Source organism: Podarcis pityusensis (assembly GCF_964106645.2).
Source record: "Podarcis pityusensis genome assembly, chromosome: 5".
In the NCBI taxonomy this organism is placed as follows: Eukaryota; Metazoa; Chordata; class Lepidosauria; order Squamata; family Lacertidae; genus Podarcis; species Podarcis pityusensis.
In genome coordinates this window covers 63,843,914-63,865,753 of record NC_138032.1, presented here as the reverse complement: position 1 = coordinate 63,865,753, position 21,840 = coordinate 63,843,914, and the positions used below count along the sequence as shown (strand labels likewise).

Here is a 21,840-nt window from a genome sequence, read left to right as displayed (position 1 = left end):
GTATCTATATGTCAGGTGTTCCTTTCCATGGTTAGTAAAGGAAACCTGTACACAGGTCACAGTACATGACAGTAAAAACAACCTCTTCTTATCTCCATCTCAGAAACTTTTTTTTTTTCATTTTAAATTTAAAACTCAGCGGCATATAGGCCATAGGAACATTAAGCTTACCAGTAAACAGAGTTGCTCTTTTGATTTCCTTCTAAAATTCCAAAAGGGCCGATACTTTCAAAAGCAGAAGAATATCACACACTGCACTTGTTTGTCCTAGCTGTCAGGAGCAGCTGCTCAGTCTGAAACTACGAACTGTCAAAATGCACAACTAGCATGCTTTGTTTAAGCCACAAAGAAGACATGCGGAAAGATCAGGTTACCCACTTCCCAGATAAAAACTGAAACACTAAGAATCCAACGGGAGGTATTTTACATTTAAGGACAGGTAGACATTCCTACTAAGAGGAGCAATCCAATCTACAAGAAATCCAAGTCAAAGTATTTGTAAACCTGTTTGACAGTACGATTGTATATACATGCCCAATCAGAAGCATGCTCCAGTGACTACAATGAGACTACTCCCAAGTAAGTGTGTGTCAGATTAGAGTCTTAGTCACACACACAAAATAAGAACACTGACATCTCATGGAAATCAATGGGACTTAGGCTGCAATCTTATACAGTATCCACTTACCTGGGAGTAAGTCACTGAATTGAATGGGACATACTTCTGAGTAAACATGTATAGGATTGTGCTCCAGAGCATGACTTGGAAGTGCACACCTTGTAATCAAGAATACTAAATTGATCTTAACATGCAGGTAATATAATTTTTTTAAGCTGGGGGTATCCTAACCTGTAGACCTAACATGTTGCTTAATTACAGCTTCCACCATCTCTGGCTGTTCACCACTGGACACAGCTTATCTAACCCTCAGTCAAAATGCATTATAATTATTTCACATCTAATACATACTGGTAAATTGGTTTAAATGAGTATTCATAATGTTATTTCTGTGTTTGAAAAAAGGCAACTAGTTTCCATGAGTACAGAGTTGTTTTATCAAGTATTCCATTATTGGTTTATGAAAAAAAGCTTTAAAAACATATGAAGATGAACATAAAGTCTCATAAAAGAGAGTTGCAGAGGTTCACACAATACATCATTAATTTTAGGGCTTGTCCACATAGGATATTATTTAACTGTTAATGCATTCCCACCCCCCTTTGGAATTAGACCAAAGGAGTGCACATCTGCACATACTTGAATCTGTATATAAGAAGCAACTTCAGTCTTTTCCATTCATACTAGTAGGTATTCCCTTTCTAATTTGTTGATTCTATTACACCAATTAAGTACTGACAGAGCATTTATGCAAATAGTTGTGTGCGTATATCTGTTCCTCCATTCAGGAGCACACCAGAAATAGTTATGAGCATGGCTGGAAAACAAATGAGAACACTGAGGAATTAGTAGCCATTAAAATGGAAGTAACAGAAAGTGATGATTGAAGCCAGCCACCCCAAAATACTGAAATAAATGATATGCAGCCCTGAGTGCAGCAGTTTGGAGCCTAATTTCCCTCCTTATCAGATTATCCTGATATCTAGAAAGAGATAATCACCTCCTTTGATCATGGGGTTAGGAAACAGCAAACAAGCATATCACTACATAAGAAATATTTATTAAGTTATATCTTCCATTTTTAATATGCTTAACAAGTGCATGATAGATGTTTGAGGTCGTAGAATCATAGATTTGTAGAGCCAATATTACGAAGGAGATTTGGGTATGGAAAGTGGAAGGGAAGGGCAGATAGAAGCTCAGAAACAGATGACAGTCATGTTGCCAGAGCCCAGATCCTGCTTATCTGCCGCAAAAATGCTGTCAGAAGGGGGCCAATTTGTGTGCAATAAACAGCAGGAAAGGATGGCTTAACAATTCCCCCGCCTCTCTTGCACTTCCAGGGTTCTAGACCTGCAAAATCATGGCAGGAGGGTGGGGAAGAGAAGGTGCAGTTTTATCCACAGATTGCCTCCTTTGCAGTGCAAAAGCTGCAGTCAAGGTATGGAAACATAGCTTAGCCATGTAATATGTACTTCAAGCCTTAGTAAGCTACATATTCTTCCCCAAAACAAAGAGTGAAGAGCAAAGTATATCTAGGTCATTTTGTACATCAATGCATTCAGCCATCTACAACAGAGGTACTTAATTATAACAATATTTATCCATCACAGCTTCCTGTTAACAATCTATGCACTAAAAATGGAAAATGTATTTATTTGATCCCTGTTTTTATAAATCTTTTGACAAAAGACCCGCTAACATTCAGGAACATAAACAATCTTGGCTATTTGATACAGAGACAGAAATATATTTTGAGTGTATCCAAAACAGTTATGACCTGCTCTGTTCTTTAATTCCAAACTCATTAAGGCCTGCTCTAACCCCACTACTTCACCTAATGTAAGCATATTTGAAACACAGTATCTTTATATAGTGGTGTGTTGACATTATAATTTAAAGTGTTTTACAATCCTTTAAAAGCAAGAAATTCTAGATGTACACCTACACACTTCTAACCTACTCAACAATGCAATGGCATGACTTGCCCTATATAGAAACCAGGATAGTTCACCCATGGACTTTTAGCTTTAATGCATGTGCAATATGTTTGGGGTCATTAAGGAACTTACTGGAGAGCATAAAAGCAAAAAACCAAAATCAAGCTGCCTGCTGAACTGTAATCAATGGACATTATCTGATTATGTCAACTCAGCCTTTGCATGCAATGCTTATGCTAGTGTTCTGAGCATTTCTTGTCCCCCCCCCAAAAACCCCCCACTTCAAGTGTCCAATTAAAATAAAATAAAACTACAAAAAAAACAGTAGAATTTTTGTAAGCAGAGAATTATACAATCTTAATTCTGGAATGCGAAAGCCTTTGGCTCCCATGTAAGCGAAATAAAAACTTTGGATCTACTGCTTAAGAGTAGACTCATTGAAATCAATGGGATTACTCTAAGCATGACTAAGTCTGGATCTGACCCACTGATTTAACACACATGGAATTATTTAAATATATACAGTGTTATTTTGAATTCTTAGAACTTGGGGATAGCATACAATCAATCCAATAAGTTTATCATCTCCAGTGTGGAGAAGAACTTGAGGCCATAGGAAGCCCCCATTGCCATGCTGTCAAAGATGATTAAACTTCCCTTAATTACCTTTTAGCATGGTCTTTCCAGTTGATCCTCCTAAAATATTTAGAGTACCACTTCTAGCTCCCAGTGACGTGGTTGCTTCTAGTAGAGCACCAGTAATAAAATTGGAAAGGGAAGTCCTGCGTAAAGTAGCACGGTATTCAGGAGCTCTTTGAAAACATGGTGTTACGTAAGGGCCGTTGCCTCTGCACCACCAATCTGCATGGTGTTGAGGTGTTAGTGGTTCCCTCAAAGGGTAGCCAGAATATTCTGAAGAGTCTTCTGTTCCTTTTACTGACCTGAAGATCTGTGAAACACAAAAAGAGAGAGAGAAATTAATTTAACACTTGGTAGAAAAACAAATAATCTACTAAAATGCTGATCTTATGTATTGCACTAAAACGTTATTTGAATCAAAGGTTATCTGATCACGGCTGTAAATGAAATTAAATGAAAAGAAGTGTTGCAGAAACAATAGACTGAAGTGGTCTCTCTGTAGCAAATGGTGGGTTTTAAAGGCGGATTTGAAGAAAGGGAGAGGCGGCGGAAGGAAAAAATCCCAGCATAAACAAACATCAGGAGAGAACAGATACGAGGAAGTAGTCTCTCTGAACATACCTGTGAGATGCTGAGAAGAGTCGAGTAGGAGGAGTAGAGGTTACAAGAGGTAAGAACAGAAAAACAGGATGTGACAGACCTGTGGAGACTTCTGAAAGTAGCGACAAGGAGTTTGGAAGAGTGCAGGAGGGAACAGGAAACCTGTGCAGGGATCTGAGGAAGGGCTTCACATTGACTAAGTAACAAGCCAGGTAAATGATTTTAGCGACAGGATTCTGGGGACTTGAATGAATGGCCACTTGTTTTGTCCTTTTTAACACAGCTAGCTGTCATGGGACTTAATGGCACTGGGCGTTTTTATGGGTGTAGTCTCTAAAATGACACATCATGCTCTTGTTGAATCTAGAGGCCTGAACTCCTCCTAGTGTCTCAAAAACCCTAGGCTTAAAAAACAAAACCTAAAATCCTAAATTGCTTCCGATAGAAGCAGTGGCGTAGCGTGGGTTGTCAGCACCCGGGGCAAGGCAAGTAATTTGCGCCCCCTAACCCATGGATTTGCGCCCCCTAACCTGTGGATTTGCGCCCCCTAACCCATGGATTTGCCCTAACCCCAGACGTTGCGCCCGGTGTGGCCGGCCCCCCCTGCACCCCCCATGCTACGCCACTGGGTTGGCCAGTTGGTGTTAAAAAAGATAGAACTTTTTTTATGTATGCTACAACAGCAGCAAGAATACTCATTGCAAAGTATTGGAAGACGCAAGATTTACCCACTCTGGAAGAATGGCAGATGAAGTTGATTGACTGCATGGGATTGGCAGAAATGACTGGCAGAATCCGCAACCAGGGAGAAGAGTCGGCAGAAGAAGATTGGAAGAAATTTAAGGACTATTTACAGAAATACTGCAATATTAAGGAATGTTGAATGATGTTGGATTGAAATTACGTTAAGTGGTTTCTAGCTGTAATGGTATAAAAGGTTATGAAAAAATGGTTTTTTAAAGTAAAAGTTTAAGTTTCAAGAACTTGGATAGAAAATAAGGTGTTATTTAGCGGTAATGCTATGAGATAAGGATTTGCTGAACAAATAATTTGAACTAGAAAACAAGAAGGGGAGGTATGAGGAGGTCAGGGAAATATGTTATTGAAAAATAAGTTGTGAATTTTATGTGTTTTTAATATATATTTTTTCTATTTTTTGCATTTTTCTCTTTGTATAAAATTGAAAACTTTAATAAATATCTTATTTTAAAAAAAGGAATTTATTAAATTTATTATTTGTGGAGCCCCCGCGGGCCGAGGCAGCCAAAGCCCCCTCCCCTTGGGCGCCCGACGGAGGAAGGAACCACGGCCCGCCGGGCGGCCAGCGGCCTCTCTCCCGGTGCTGGGGGCGCACGGCGGCGGCGGCAGCGGCAGCGGCGGCTTCTCCTCCTCCTCCTCCTCCTCCTCCTCCTCCTCGGGACTCGCTTCTCCGGAGGCTGCCCCAAGGTGAGCCCGAGCCTTTCTCCCTGCTCCGCGTCTGGCTGCCTTGCTCTGCCGCGGGGGCGACAGGGTGTGTGTGTGTTGTGCGTTGCGTTCTGCCTCCCGGGGCGGGAGGGAGCATCCCGGAGCCGCCTCCCCCTCCTCCTCCTGCGCGGGGCATGTGCCAGAGGAGGCTCCCCGGGAAATGGCCCTGGGCGCTGGGGGGTCTGGGCGGCATCCGCGGCGGCGGCGCTGAGCGAGGCGAGGAGGAGAAGCTGCCGGCGGGCGAGGGATGCGCGGGCTGAGCGAGGGGCGTTCCCCTTCCCTCTGGACTCGCGCCCCCCCCCCCAGAAGTTGCGCCCGGTGCGGCCGGCACCCCTGGCACCCCCCCACGCTACGCCACTGGATAGAAGGGTTTCACAACAGAGGAGTGCTATTCCTTCAACTTGTGCATTTCAACATACTAGTTTATATAAAATATCATTTATGGTATATTTCAAGAACTGATAATTAGTGCATTTGTTAATGTATAAAGTCAACAATTTCTGTAAGTCCTGCTTCCTTCCATTGTCTGACGGACAGAATTGATCTGCCAACTAAGGATAGCATTTTGTGTATTTTGTTTAAATGGGCTGTGGCCCACTAAAGCCCACAGTATACCATATATATATATTTAGTCTTCAGGGAGGCTCAAGACCCTTCATTCTTTATAAAATAAATAATTCAGAATGCATTTGCAAAGTCACCCCTAGATACTGTTATTTAGTAAGCCGGAAGACAGCATTTGTGACACATAAGGTTGAGACAACCTGACCTTTAAAGATTATCTTTTTTTCTGCAGAGCAGAAAGTAAGGTCTCTGGTCAACCAGAAGAATTAATCATATTCTTAATTATTGCAAGATAATATATAGGGGTGAACTAGTGACATGGATTTGTAAACCTTTTAATAACAGAATGCTGAAAAGCCACATCAGAACTCATCTACTTTCTAAAATTTACACCACTGTATTTTCATATTATTTAATTTTGTTTCATAAGTCAATTGTAGAGCAACAACATTTTCCCATGGTGGCTTCCAACATTTTAAATAATTTAGAACTACATACAAAGTAATCACAATACTAAGAAATGTAGTTCTAAACACTTCTATTTCACTTACTTATTTTCAATATAGCACAGCCATACAGGTATAAGAAAAAGAATTAAGAGAACAAGCTGAAGGCTCCAAGCAGCTTGTCCACATTGTAAGGCTGCACAAACTACACCCATGTCCTGGCTACATCCATCTCTGACTCTGCCAAAACTGTGGCATCCAAGTTGGAGCCAATATGAGTGATTTATCTGCAAAATGCAATGAAAACTGGTCGCAGTGATCCTCTGAGAACTCTAAACATTTGGTTATCTCTAGACCTTTATACAAAAAGTTCTTCATTGCTCAAAAGTGTTCTGCTGGCAGGGAAGTAAGTTTCTTTTTCATTGCCATGATCACCACGGAATCCCTACAAGTGTTTTTTATTTGTCTCTGGTAGCACTCATTACAAGTTTTCCCTATTCCCTTTCCACTCCCTGCACTGTAGCCCAGTTGTCATCAGCTTTCCAGAATATCAGGCAGCTGACTTTACAATTGGGTCCAAGATGTTTCAGGAGGATTGCACCAACAGACTAAGCCTATCCCTGACTGTGACTGGAGCTTCCACAAAATGGCCAGCTAAACCTGTAGGAAAAGCCCCCAGAGACCTCAGGGAAACTTCTGGATTCATCAGCCTTTAAGGGCAGACCATAGCAATTGATCCTCCATCCCTGCAAGCATTGTGACATCAGGTGTGATGCAGCTCCTACAGTGTTTGCAGGGCCTGCCAATCAGCTGATAGGTGGCTCTTGCAAAGCTCTGTGACTTGCAACAAGGCCCAAAGTGCTGTGACTGTTGGTGATTCCAAACCCATACTTTTGCAAGCATCGATGACCACAGCAGCACTTGCAAAGGGTCTTGGCTTTGCAAGTGTGACATTCTTGTAGGCGGTGCCTGAAAAATGCTGAGCCTTTCCCACTATAGTTTGAAACCATGTGGGCAAAAGAAAACAGGGTCACATGACAACATAGTGACCCCACAATGACCCGCGGAGAGAGGTAAAAATCCAGCCCATGGACTGTATTCAATTCCTCCCCTCTGATCTAGCTCTTGCTCTTGTCCCAGCCCCATTCAAATGAGGAGGAATGACTGCTGGGAGGAGCACAGAGAGAAGAAACGCCACGGTGTATCTGCAACAGCATGACTGGACGCCTTCATCAGCCCCAGCTGCAACAAAAGATGTCTCTCCCTTATCGGTCTCTACTGCCACAGCTGGCGCTGTAAGCTTCCAACAGTTTGACTTCACCCTCAAAGGTGAACTCCATTGTCTTCCAAGACAGACAGATGCCAACCAATCTGAATGCTCAGTGTGGCATATGGTTTTAAAAGAAAATAGAACAAATCATAAAATCATCATTTTAAATGATAAAACCATAAACATAAAATCAGAACCAAACTAAACACCTCAATAAAACAAAAGACCCAGAGAAATAAAAGTGTGTAGTTCAGCTGGGGTTGAAAAGACAACAGATTCAGGACCAGGAAAACCATCCTGGGAAGGGCATTCAAAGCTGGTGTGCCACTACCCCCCCAAAAAGAGAGAGCACTAAATCCAGTCACATTCCACCTCACTTTCAGGGGTATAGAAGGCAGACGAAGATCTTAATACGTGTCAGGAAAAGGAACCAAGGTTCCTAAGAGCAACAAACAAACAAAAACACCAGCACTCCAGATTATGCTCAGAAAGAAGCAGCAGTGCAGTTTTAAAATGGACAAGTTTGTTTTTAAAAATCTGAAATACATGGGGGCATGGTATCTTTCCTGTTATTAGTAACTAAGCTGCACAATGGCAACAGTGGTGAAAGTATGCAAAATTCCCCAGCATTTAACTATGCAGCAGTCTTCATCTCACCATTGTTTTTGCTGTACAGTGGTATCTCAGGTTACATACACTTCAGGTTACAGACTCCACTAACCCAGAAATAGTGCTTCAGGTTAAGAACTTTGCTTAAGGATAAGAACAGAAATCTTGCTCCGGTGGCGCGGCAGCAGCAGGAGGCCCCATTAGCTAAAGTGGTGCTTTAGGTTAAGAACAGTTTCAGGTTAAGTACAGACCTCCAAAACGAATTAAGTACTTAACCCAAGGTACCACTGTATTTACATTCAATCAATCATCCCTAGTACACCTCTGTTACTTGCATAAGAAGTCTTCTTTTCTCTGAAAGTATTTGGCTAGCAAAAATAATTTCTAACGGCGATAGTTGCTTTCCAAAACCTTTTAATGAAGTTGATATCTGTTGCTTACGCTGCATTCAAGTTTTTCTTAACTGCTAAAACAAAGAAACCTTTTGTTTGTAGAGAGAGGCGACAGTGGCTTGCTGCAAAGATGATATGAAGAATAATAATGTTAATCTCTAGTGGATGGAAGGAGACATTGGGGCACTTAACTGTCTCCAGAAAATGCACATTTCACCAACTGTTTTCAAAATAGTGTCTGGTTTTCTGCAGTGTACAAGAACTCCGCTCAGTTATATGCAGAGATGTAGAAACAGGTAAATGAAACACATGCTCTTCTGGAACCTGATGTCCAAAGAAAATGGCAAGTGTAAGTAAAGAAAGAAAAGCATATTTTACTTGACAGTGTTTAACCATATAGCCCTGTGAATTTCAGAGAAGAGATTATATATATTTTCAATAAACTGTTGCCTGGCATGTTTCCAGTCCAACTTCAGCACACATTCAGTCATCACTCTCCGTTACTGTAAGAAAAACTATAAGAAACTGGGACAGAATAGTGGTTGACAGTGTCAGCTATGAGCCAAGAATCTAAAGTGCTACATAAATGCCAAGAATAAAGATAAGAGTCACCAGATGAGAGTCAATGCTAGAATTCTGGAAGGAATTGCAAACGATGGGCAAGGGGGCTACTTTCATTAGAGAGAAAAATACAAATTATTTCCATATAGTATCTGGCTAGGGAGCAAAAGATATAGAACAAGGATATAGGGTTCTCCAAAGATCTAGCTGCACATTTCATGCAGACATGTTTAAACAAAATGAAACCCACCTTCACCACACACACACAAAAAACACACTTTCAAATGGGATTATCTAACAAAACAACAGCAAAAAATAATAATCATTCTCTCCTTGCTTCAAGACATTTCCTCAAATTCCTTCTTCTCCCAAACATATGTTTTGAACCCCATGCAGGATGAAAGTAGATTGAAGCGGATTTGGAAAAGGAATAGCATCAAGTCCCCACTATCACTATTGCTGCTTATCTTCAAATTGCTCGGCCCCATGAAAGGTTTTCCTGGGATAAAAAAGGGACAATGGTTTTAACTACATGCATTCACATGCAACATGCAGTTTGTTAGGCTCCATGTTAGTCAACCTGAATGTCATTATTCTTAAGGAACTTTATTTCACCTTTAAACAAAATAAAAAACCTTTCTTATAAGGTATTGCAAAAATATTGTTATAAGTTTGTGGGCGCCAGATTCCCCTAAATTCCTGGGTCCAGTAAGTGTTAGAATTTAATTAAGGTTTGGAGTATTAAGCAGGGTGCCAGACACTGAACCTATGGATTTAGCAAGTGTTAGAATATAAGCCAGGCTGGCTCCAGTAAGTGTTGGAAGTGTAAAGAAAAAGAAGGCACATTTTTTCACATGATGTGGAATTGTAAAATAATTAAAAATCATTGGGAAATGATTTATAATGAAATGAAATGAATGTTTAAGACAACCTTTGTTAAAAGACCAGAAGCCTTTTTGCTAGGCATTACAGGTCAAGATCTGCCAAAAGAAGAGAGGAAACTTTATTGTATGCTACAACAGCAGCTAGGATATTGGTAGCCCAAAAATGGAAAAACGACGAGATACCAACTAAAGAAGAATGGCAATAAAAACTGATGGAATATGCCGAAATGGTGAAGTTAACTGAAAGACTTAGAGACAAGGTCAATAGAGACTTTTAAAAAGCCTGGGAACCATTTATGTTGTACCTAAGAAACATTGTAAAGAAGTGGACTCACTAGCAGGGTTTGAGTAAACACTTACAATTAACAAAATAAACATAGATATAGTAATTGGAAAATAACAGAGTATAAGAGGTAATTTGAAAACAAATATGGTGTTAAAACGATAAGAACATAACAATATTCAATTTAAAGAATGCAATGTTAAGGTATAATAAAATATGCAGGAGAAGTTAATATGTAAAAAACCAGAAGAGAAAGTTGAGGGGAAATGGGAGGGGGGCGGGAGCTGGCGAATTGTATTTTTCTTCTTATTTGAGATGATGTTACTGTGATGAATATAAAATTGTAAAACTCAATAAAAACTATTTAAAAAAAAAAAAGCCAGGCTAGTTTCCTGATGAGATAATCGCCGAGATGATGAGCCATTAAGAAAACAAAGGAAATGTGCTGGCCTATTAAGAAAGCTAAGGAAAAGGGGTTCTGTGCAAGGCAGCAAATGGATGGGGCTCCTCTTTCAGCTCTTAGAGGACAAAGCCAGAGTTTAGTGTTTAGAGTTGGTTGTGATGTGACCTAGACTGGAAAAAGGTTGCCGGCTGGTAAAGACAGCAAACTGGATGGTTGATTTCTGGTTGAATCTAAGGCTGCGGTGATGGGAGAAACTAGACCCTCTTGGGATGTTAATGCTATGAACTCCTCCATCATAGGATCGGGTTGTATATATGTGTAAAGAAACCATACATCATAAAGAAACCACAGTCTCCGCTGTGCCTCATTCCCAAAACACAGACTCTGGATGAGCGTCTGGAACCCCTGGAACCTCACAGAGTTCAGAAATTGGGGCGGTTTGAAACAAATTTTTATCCATACAATTATTTACTGTCAAATGTTCTGCAGTGATAGGTTTCAAAGATGACACACTCAAGACGATGGACAAGCCATTCTTGGATCTGTAAACTATCTCAGTTGTAAAAGGTAAACAATCATAAATAACTTTTGGAAGAACAAGACTGGAGATATAGCTGGCCTGTAACTCTATATAAACAGGCCATAACTCAGGAAGGTGTTGCTAATCTCTCTCTCTCTCTCTCACACACACACACAATTCAGAACAAAACCTTTATGTAACAATTATACAGTGGAGGTTTCAGTGTTCTGACTGAACTATGGTAGTTGGAAACAGAATGGTCCTGAAAATTTAATTACTGTACTGAAACCCTTTTTTAGGTGTAAAGATTAAAACTCTTCCTGAGTTGTCAAAAGTAGTTTGGCATTATAATACCTTAAAAACTATCAGCATAAACACTGCAATGGAAAGCAGATTTTTTCTCATACTGTGCCAATACACAGATAGGAGCCATAATATAAATATAATATAATATAATATAATATAATATAATATAATATAAGCAATAATATGAAACCTGCCTGGTTTCTTTTTATTACTGTTTTCCTCCTATGAAGGAACCTGTGTGTTTCACCTGAAGACAGAGACAGACTGAATAACAACTGGTTTTTTTTTGTTCTCAGAGAATCATGTCATGTTCCTTCTTCCCAGCAGCCATTTGATGGAACCCAAAACCTACATAGCACTTAACACAGCCTATTTAAATGCCTGCTACATCACCTCACTTTACATCTTGAGACTGTGTGTGATCAGAGGTAGTCTCACAGGCAATTTTCCCCTCCCCAACCTTCGCTTACCATCTAGCCTGACAAAGAGTTCTGCAGAACTCAAAAGCATGCACACTATTTTGTGATAGTTTAGTCAGGCACACAAAGGTATTGCCCAAAAATGGATTTTGGAATAATCTTTATGGAGCAGAAGTTGAGTTTCTACATGTGTAATAAGCAAAAACGTGAGATAATAAAATCCATTGTCCTGGGAAAATCCTGTATTCTTCATAACACTTGAAAACAGCAAGTCTTGTTTCTGAATGACACACAGGTATGTTCTGGAAACTCTCTTCTCACACAAACAAGAAGATTCTCTGCCTATGAAGTGTGTCAGAACTTCAAGACATACTTTTTGTCCAATGAGCAGTAAATCCAAGCAAAGCTGTTCTTTCTCCTCAAAGCGTTCTATGGCTCACATGCAGACTTTGAAAACGTACAAATATGACTGGAAAAAAGAAGTTTTACTAAAGTTTTACTAAAGTACCCAAGTTTTACTAAAAGATTATGGAAACTATCTAGCATATAAAAAGGAGGTGGTAAAAAGGATTTGTGAAACAGTTGCATGTACCTTTAAAGTACTAGATAGGAAAGCTACATATGGGCACAATCCTATTTACATCTACTCAGGAGGAAATTCCATTGAGCTCAATGGTACTTACTCCCAGTAAGTAGATCTAAGATTGCAGCCTTAAAATGTGAAGTTTAATCAGCCCTGATTGAATTTATTTTGCATGGGGGAGGGGAAGAATGGGAAGAAGAAGCCAACTAATCTTGCCCATCTAGTGGATAAATCTATAACTCAAACCAGGCCAAGTAAGAGTCAGTAAAGGAAGATCATTTTCACAAGTAACAGTAAACTATAGTTCAGTACTACATGGGCACGTCTGGATTAGCCCGAGCAAAGTATTGGGTTCACACATTCCCCACTCCTCTTCCAGTGCAACTGGGAGATTTTAGTTTCACTTTTTAAAGAGTCCTGCTGCCTTAGCATTATGTTTGAACCAGGGATATTGGTTTAAGAAGCCAGGTGCATAACCCATTTTAAATTGGCTTGTTATGAAATCTATTGATGGAAAACAAGGTTTCTTTAAAAGCCAAACAAAACTCAGTCAAAGTCCTGCTCCTGGCTTGTTCAGCTCATCCATGTAGCACCAAACCATAGTTTAGGATGATGTGAGAACATGGTCACTGTGTAAAAGTCTACTTAAGCCAGTAATATATTAAAGGTCTAGGATAAAGCTTTTCTGTCTTTTCCTGCTGGAGTTCAATGTCATATGAGACATCTGAATTGAAAACATTTGGCTTAGGACCAGCAAAACAAAAATACTTTATATTAACTTCTCTTATCCTCTGGAGGCTAACACAGAGACAGGAACTGCAGTTCAGGCATCCATTATATTTATTTTGTTATATATGTGTTAGTTTCAACTGAAATTCTTTGTATATTACAACTTGCTTGCAAAAATTGATGGGCAGTTGTGCTCCTTTAATTTGTAATGTTATGGTCAGTGGTAAATGCCACTACTATGATAACTCCTCAAAAATATGAAGTGATTGAGTTGAACTGCCATGAGATACAAGAGAAGGGTTTAAGCTTTCTTTAGAATTTATTGCGTGATAAAAACTGGTTGACTGCCTTATATTATACATCTGAATGAGCAAATGAAGTCTGGTGGCTTGCACAGACCCACAACTACAGCTCACCGCAATCTACCACTACACCCACATAAATTGTCCCTAAAACATTTGCAGGACTATAAAGCCAACATATTTAGTAGGGAAAAGGAGATGATCTATTAAGGATGGCCACTGAATGCCTTAGCATCAGCTTCTTCTATTTAAATTAGCAGGATGGGAAATGCCAGTTGCTTTATTGCCGTGTTAGCTAAGGTGGTGTCTTCTGCATGTTGTGGACTACAAGACCCATCCATCCCGATCACAGGCCATACTGGCTGGGGCTGATGAGAGCTGTAGCTGATAACCATGTTAGTGACCTCTGCTTTAACATGTGAGTAGATTTTTAAGGACAAGGCAAAGAATGTCTAAGGCAGTCTTAGATGGTGGGCAGAAGGAGGGAGCAGGAAAGTGGGATAGCGCTGCTGCTAAAACAGTGACAGGGATCCAGTAGCACTCCGTATGTTGTTGAACATACATCTGGCCCCAGCCAGCGTGGCTAACAGTCAAGGATGGTGGGAATAATAGTCCAGCAACCTCTGGAGGGGGCCACCAGTGTCCCCCCACCCGCATGCTAAAATAATGTTGGCAAGCAAGATGCAGACAGGTTGCAAACTGAATTCGAATGATGTAGGGAATCAAAACTGGTGATTCAGTTAGAGATTCTGGGTGTTGCCCCTTATGCCTGCCTCCACTAGGCACACAATTCAGTCCTCCAGCACATTTGAGTTTGGCACCCTGCTTTATATATTACTGCCAAATATTTATATAGTGCTGCCAAATATTATCTGCGCAACCCAAGTAGACAAGGCAAATTGTTTTTCTGAGTGCTGGAGCCTGAGGAGCACAATGAACCACAAAATAAACCCCAAATTGCTGCTGAGTTCTTTAACTGTTCCCCTAATGTTGGCACTTCTTACTATTTCCCATCACATAGGACACCACAGGGACACCACCTCCTATAGTCCCCAGAGAGACAACTCCCAGTGTTTAAGCCGACAGATCACCAATATTTGCTAATTTTGGACTTCCAATAAGAGGCAATTTTATTTTTTTTACTTTCCTCATTTCAAATGGACAAAAGCACAAAAGAAAACTAAGCATTTCAAGCATGTTTTGTTATTTGTACGGAGGTGGTAAATCTGCATCTCAGCTGTACAATTTCAGATTGGGAGCTCACATGACTGGATCTTTTACAAAGAGACAATTGCATACAGAAAACAAGCATGTCAGAGAGAAGCTTTTCTCCTGACATGCTAGTTCTCCATGTGCAGATGTGTTTGCATGAAAGAGTATTTAATCAATCAGTCAATCAATCAATCACTTGAAGCTGTACATATTAATCACCTCAACAATATATCAGATTTGATAGCTGAAGAGGACTGTTATGGTGAGTGTATGAAATCAACATTTACAGAGAAGGAGGAGAAATTCAGTAGTAGTGCTGGGTGCTGACATTAATCTTCTGTCTCTGCCTTTTCTTCTCTTACTAGAGCAACAGCTTATGCCCGATACTAAAACAGTACAGTTCATCTCTGATCCTCCTTCTTAACATATAAAGATTCATACAGTCCCAAGTACTGGGGAGTGAGGAAAACTGACAGAATCCCACCAGTTAGGGGCCCTCAAGCCTCTGTGTGAAGAATGGGTCTCATTCAGTCTAGTGCTGTAACAGCCAAATAGTTTACAGAACACAAAAAAAACACAATAAAGGCAGATGTTTAGAAACTCCCATACTATGTATTAGCTCCTTATCACCATCTTTAAGATTCCCACCCCCCGCCTCTTTTCGAGACAACATAAAATAGTCACCGATGAAAAAGTACAGAAATATTATATTACTACCAGTATATTTACTACCAGTTTAGGGTGATATTTTTCAATAAGCTTACCTGTTCTTAATTCATATCATAAATATCAGTCTGTGAAACTATAGCAACATAAATAGTCTCTTCCATGTATATCTTCAACAATATAAGTTAAGTTACAGATTCTGGCAATCCTTTGCAATGTAATAGTAAAAATAATTTTTTTAATTGTATAAAGTGATAAAAATAAATGTAGAAATATAGCAAAATGCTCCTTTAGGGATACACTTGCCTTCATGCTTGTATGGTAGACAACAGGGATAGAGAGAGAGTATATTATCAAACCTTCCAATTAAGTCATTAATGCATTGAGGCTTAGTTTTCGAACAACTCTGAAGTGAGCAGATTCAGTAAAGCTGTCATTCAAGTTTGAGTCACAGTGTAAGAACCTTGCTTTCGCTACTTAGAATAGGACAACTTGTCACAGTTACTGTAATTTTTCAGAACTGCCATAATGTTTAAGATAGTAAACAGTTCAATTTATCAGAATGGGTAAGTTACTATGTTAGTCATCTAGTCTTGATTGCTTAAATTCCTAAAATACAGTACATATTGTAAGTTCCAGTAAAGTACACTGACATAACCATTAAAAAAAATCAAACTGAGCTATTTTAACTACAACAGTATGCAACATAAAGTAAGCAAATAACTTTATTAGGATTTCTATCATATATATAACAGAAATTACCTAGACATTTTATATGGAATACACAAATGTTTGATGAGGCAAACATGAACAAAATCTTTCAGAAGTAATCTAAATCTGATTCTGTAAAAATGTTTCAATACAACTGCAGTATGAAACCTCAAAATCATACACAGATTTTCAGCTATCATGTTAGACTCACAGCAGAAATCCATTTCATCCTCCAAGTAAACACAAGTCTATTATTACATGCAGCTTACTTAATATTAAATTTTAATGAATAGATTGGTTGTTCGAATTGCTAGCATTTTAAAACCATGCCTCATTAAAAAGGTTTCTAATGCAAGAAGTTTAATTCTGCAATTGTACTATGATTATACAGCCAGAATGAGAACCAGTAACCAGATACTTGCAGCAAACATATTTAAAATTGGCAACAAACGACATAAAGATAATATAAACTCAAACACAAACTGGCTTTAAGGCCAGCAATGAACTAGGAAACAATAAAAGCATTTCTGTGTACAGAGTTTAGCAATTAGTTAGAAAGGAAGAACCTTGTTTAAGAAAGACCCGTTTATTACTTTTGAACACATTAATAAATCTTGATATAAACACAAAGCATGTTTCAATGAAAACAGCATCCTGCTTATTACTGCAAAAGGTCTTAGAAAAACATACTCTTCTGCTGTTTAAAGGCAGTTCTGTAATTTGTACTATGAAACAAAACCTTCAGTTACAATGAATGAACCATACCTTCTGCAGTCTAAGTATCCACAGCCTGCTGAACCAAATCACATCCACTTGAAGCAAAAGCTACATTGGATATGGAATGCAAGAGCAAACACACACACCAAGCAGCCCAAACAAGCCAACTGTATTCAGCTATACAGGATGACAGTCTGCTCTCGTCTCAAGAGGCTATGTCTAAGAGCCTGTACAGAAAGTACGGTGATGTGTAGTGCCAAATCTAATCCTTTTGCTGAATTTCACATGCTGCTGCTTCACCTCTTCAGTTCCTAGTTTCTCAACAGTCCCATTTTTTAAAAAAACACACCCACAAACAAACCTGTAAAAGCCACACAGAGAAAGAAAATCTGGATCATATCACTTGCTGAGACATTTCTGGACCTGGCATATCTGGTGCTATTTTAATTTTTGCAAATTGAATAATTTTTTAAAATAAAACTGAAAATGCCAGTTCAGATATAATTATAGTATAGCATGAATTCCTGCAAAGCACAATCTTCTCAAGAGACTTAATACTTGATCTCACTGGGTTATTTTAATTAGTAATTGTTCACAAGACCTATACCTGATATGTTTTTAGGTGTCCTCAAGGGAAGTAATGGTTTAAAATAAAACAGCGGAGGCTATCTCCAATGCCCAAGTTCCCCAAATCCTAAAAATATAGTGACACTTCTGCCAACTTCTGAGGACAAACTTCCTCAGCACAAGCAATGTGAAGAATCGTGGCAATAGGTAGTGACCCTCCAAGGCCCATGACAGCCTAGAATCATAGAATTATAAGAAGGAAGGGACCCAGGGGGTCATCTAGTCTAACCCCCTGCAATGCAAGAATCCTGCCCACAGCCACCCCTGGGTGGTTTTGAGCCACCAACCTTCTGGTTTAACAGCCAGATGGACATGAATTTAGGCAGGTCAGAAAGGGAAGTGGGACTCTGCTTAACACACAACACTGCAAGTTCTGGGTTTCTGTTTAGGCAGAGAGATACGAACAACCTCACTCATCAGTCCATAATTCAGAGGACACAAGAATTGCACAAGTTCACCTTTATGATGTTATCTTCCTTTGCTTCTTCAACCAACGTCACTTTTTTTTACCCCATGAGAGAAATCTAGACTGCAGCCCTGTTCCAAAATATTTAGCAATATGAAGCTACTTCATTAAAACTGACCTTGCAGTTACAGTGGAATGACTAAGAGAGAGACTGATATGCATGAGTAATAACTGCTGCTTGTAACAAAAGAAACCAAGTAGAGTTACAGAGAAAAGCAGCACAGATAAGCCTTTTGAATGGTATCCAATAAATGTCAGGCATTGTTTGGGGGTGAGGATGAGGGTAGACCAGGGGACGACGATGACTAAGCTCTGGCTCTTTTGTGGTGGGTCCTGGACCTCCTGCCCCCTTCTCCCCTTTTAAAACTTAAATAAACCTTTGTTTATTCTAGGGCAGCTGGGAGCACTGCAAAGCACCATGCTATTGAGATCCCACCCAGCCGCCACCTTAATTTGCCAGAAGCATCTATACGTATGTGTCAGGGGTTCAGGAGCAGAGGCAAGGGCAAGGGAGGAAACAGAGAGCGAGGGAGAGGAGGCAGAAGAAAAGATGAGTGATGACGACGACCCGAGATCTCCGAGTCTTTCCAGTGAATCAGAAGATTCACAGAAAGGAGCACCAGTGGCCAGGGCAAGGGGGGAGCCTAGGGGGACACCCCAGGAAGATAGAGCCAGAGGGGACTCAGAGGGGAGCAGTTGGAAATCAGGACCAGTGTCACCGCCAGAGAGCAGGGAAGAGGAAGGGCGCCAGGGATCAAGCGCTGGCAGCTCACAACAGGGGGGAGGGCACGAGTCAGGAGTGGCCACACCTCCATCGGGGAGCGAAGAAACGGTCAGACGGAAGGTGGAAGGTTGGGCGCGCGTGCCAAGTTCAAATGCACAGGAAGGTGGCGCAGTAGGCAGCCCGGAAAGGGAGCCAGGTCCTAAAGCCCGCCGAAAGGAGGGAGAAGAGTCAGGGGGGTCAGCGTCAGCGTCAGAGGAATCCCGGAAGGAAGAGACCCCGGGGGGCAGAGGGACCCAGAGAAGAACAGTCAGGCGGAAAAGGTGGAGCAAGGCTAGGATATTAAGTTGGTGTACAAGGGGCGGAGACTCAGATGGAGCTTCGCCGATCTAACCATGAGACGTAGAGTTGCACGCAGCAGCTTGAGAATGGAAACTGTAACTCAATAAAGACTTTTATTTAATGATCGCTGGCTAGCGTGATCCTCTGTGAGCTAGGATCTGGAAGCAGCTCTGACAGTAAGCTCCATCACTAGATTGTGGGCATCTACGTCCTCGCGGAGAGGAGAGAAAGAGGGTGCCTACTAGCGAGCTCACGAACGGCAGACAACATGACGGCCGAACAGCAGATAGTGGAACTCAGAGAAGCAGTGACACGACTGAATGCCGAGGCTCTTGCATCCAGGAAGAGAGAGGAGGACGCAGCTGCCGCCTACAGGGATCTCCAGGTCAGGTTGGAAGTGCTTACGAAGCAAGGGCAACTGACACCCAAACCGGAGGGGATTGGGTTGGGGAGACGAACAGGCGGTCTGGTCTCTCACTTCGATGGGAATTTGCAACAGTACCCCAACTTTAGAGCAGATGTAATGTGTGCACTGCAACTGCTGAACAAAGACTTTAGAGATGAGCAAGAGAAGGTGGGATTCATCATGTCCCATTTGCATGGAGATGCTAAAGCATGGCTGCGCAATTTGTGGAGAGATAATGATCCGGCGCTCCAAAATGCGGATGCCTTTATTAAAGCGATGGATGGGTGCTTTTTATCAAGCATTGACGTGGATCTTGCTCGGCAGGAGATACATGGACTGAAGCAAGGGAGGGCCAGCGTAAGGCAGTACCATGCCCGCTTTTTCGCTTTGGTCAGTGCCCTGGAATGGGACAGAGATTCGGCTCCTGTAAGAGACCTGTTTTGGGAGGGATTGCACGGCTCGGTTAAAGATGAAATTGCGAGGGGGGAGAGACCCCGGACCACGCAGGAGATCGTTCAGAGGGCGCTGGCGGTGGGGGTGCGGCTGGAAGGACGTCCGTGGAGCAGGGACGAAGGGCGTGGAGGGCGCGAACCAGCCAGGGGCTCCTCCTTCCTTCCCAGAGAAGCAGCGCGTGCGCAATCCACGCCTCCGCCAGGAGGAGGAGCGGAACCTATGGAGGTTGGAGGTGCAAGGGCTCAGTCAGCAGCCAGAGCCCTAGCACCGGCAGCAGTGAAAGCGAAGCCTCCTAGAGGGAACAGGAAGTGTTACATCTGCGATGATCCACAGCATATGGCGAAAGAGTGTCCCCAGAGGCTCCACAAGCACACTGCAGCCTCAGCAATGGTAACTGCAGCAACGCAGCAAGGACAACCACAGCAGGGAAACGAAGGAGTCTGGTTGGAGAAAGAGGCACTGGGGCCCAACCAGACGTGTCAGTGAAGCAGTCCCCAGAGATTTTACAGCCCATGGACCCCCTCCCGCCCAAACCGGTAGTGAAGCTCACCGCGTCGCTCCAGCTGCCCAATGGAATCACCATGGACGTGCCAATCACCATTGACTCCGGAAGCAATGCGGACTTTATAGGGCAGGACTTTGTCGACCGGCACGCTATACAGTTGCTGCCTGCCACGCTGCCCCTGCAGGTTGTCACGGTGGATGGCAGGGAGCTGCTAGGGGGGCAAGTGGTGAAGCAGACGCCACCAATGGTGATGCGACTTGGGAATCACAGGGAAATCATCAGCTTCAATGTCACTCAACTATCGGACACGCCCATTGTATTGGGCATGAGTTGGCTGGACAAGCACAGCCCGACGCTGGCTTGGTACCAGCGGCAGCTGACCTTCGGCTCTTCCTTTTGCGCTGAACACTGCATCGTGCCCAGGCAGGAAGGAGGGGAAGAGGAGTCACAGCTGCAGCTAGGCACGCTGCAAGCGGTCCCCCACAAGTACGCAGAATTTTTGGAGGTTTTCTGCGAGAAAGAGGCAGACAGGCTACCCCCCCACAGACCATATGACTGCAAAATTGACCTGCTGCCGGGGGCGGCGCTACCCAAAGGGAAGCTGTATTCCATGTCTGAGGACGAACTGCAGGAACTCAAAGAGTTCATAGATCATAATTTGGAGCGCGGTTTCATCCGAGAGTCCAAGGCAGCGGGGGGCAGTCCGGTATTCTTTGTTAAGAAGCGGGACACGCCCCAAAAAAGACTTGTAGTGGACTTTCGCATCTTGAACAGTGTGACCAAGCCATCGGACTTCCCCATGCCCCGAATCGACGACCTCCTCGCAAAGGTACGGAAGGGCAGAGTGTTCACCAAGTTGGACCTGCGAGGGGCATACAACCTCATTCGCATGCGGGAGGGAGATGAGTGGAAGACAGCCATGTTCACGCCCCTGGGCACCTACGAATATAGAGTTATGCCTTTTGGATTGCAAAATGGCTCCCACGTTTTTCAAGCTTTCATGCATCACGTGTTGGCGGGGCTCCTCTACAAGACGTGCGTCTGTTTCTTGGATGACATCCTGATCTTTTCGGAATCGCAGCAGGAGCATGACAGACACGTCAAGGAAGTGCTGAGCAGGCTACAGCAACATAGGCTTTACGCCAAGCTGCAGAAGTGCCAATTCGACGTGACCGAGGTGGATTTCCTGGGCTACAAGTTGTCTGATAAAGGGCTCGCCATGGACAGCGCCAAGGTCCGAGCAGTGTTGGATTGGAAAAGCCCACGCAACCGGAAGGAGGTCCAACGGTTTGTCGGCTTCGCGAACTTCTATCGCAAGTTTATCAAAGGCTTTGCGATGCAGACAGCGGCCATCACGGACACGCTCAGCTCCAAGAAAAAGAAGTTCATCTGGACAGAGCAGGCGGAGCAGTCCTTTCAGGCACTCAAGCGTCTCTTCGCGTCGGAAGAGCAGCTGCTTCATGTCAACCCCAGCAGGCCGA

The 21,840-nt window shown here is 42.2% G+C and overlaps 1 protein-coding gene across 5 annotated transcripts in view; it reads right to left on the bottom strand.

Annotated features, from left to right (window-relative positions):
* Positions 1–21,840, bottom strand: part of PLCE1 (phospholipase C epsilon 1) — a 143,440-nt gene that overhangs the window by 72,668 nt on the left and 48,932 nt on the right. For all 5 annotated transcript variants that reach the window (XM_081006752.1, XM_081006750.1, XM_081006749.1 and 2 more), the window contains one exon: positions 3,226–3,508. In XM_081006752.1, the coding sequence (XP_080862878.1) occupies positions 3,226–3,508 (283 nt within the window). The remainder of the gene's footprint in view (positions 1–3,225; positions 3,509–21,840) is intronic.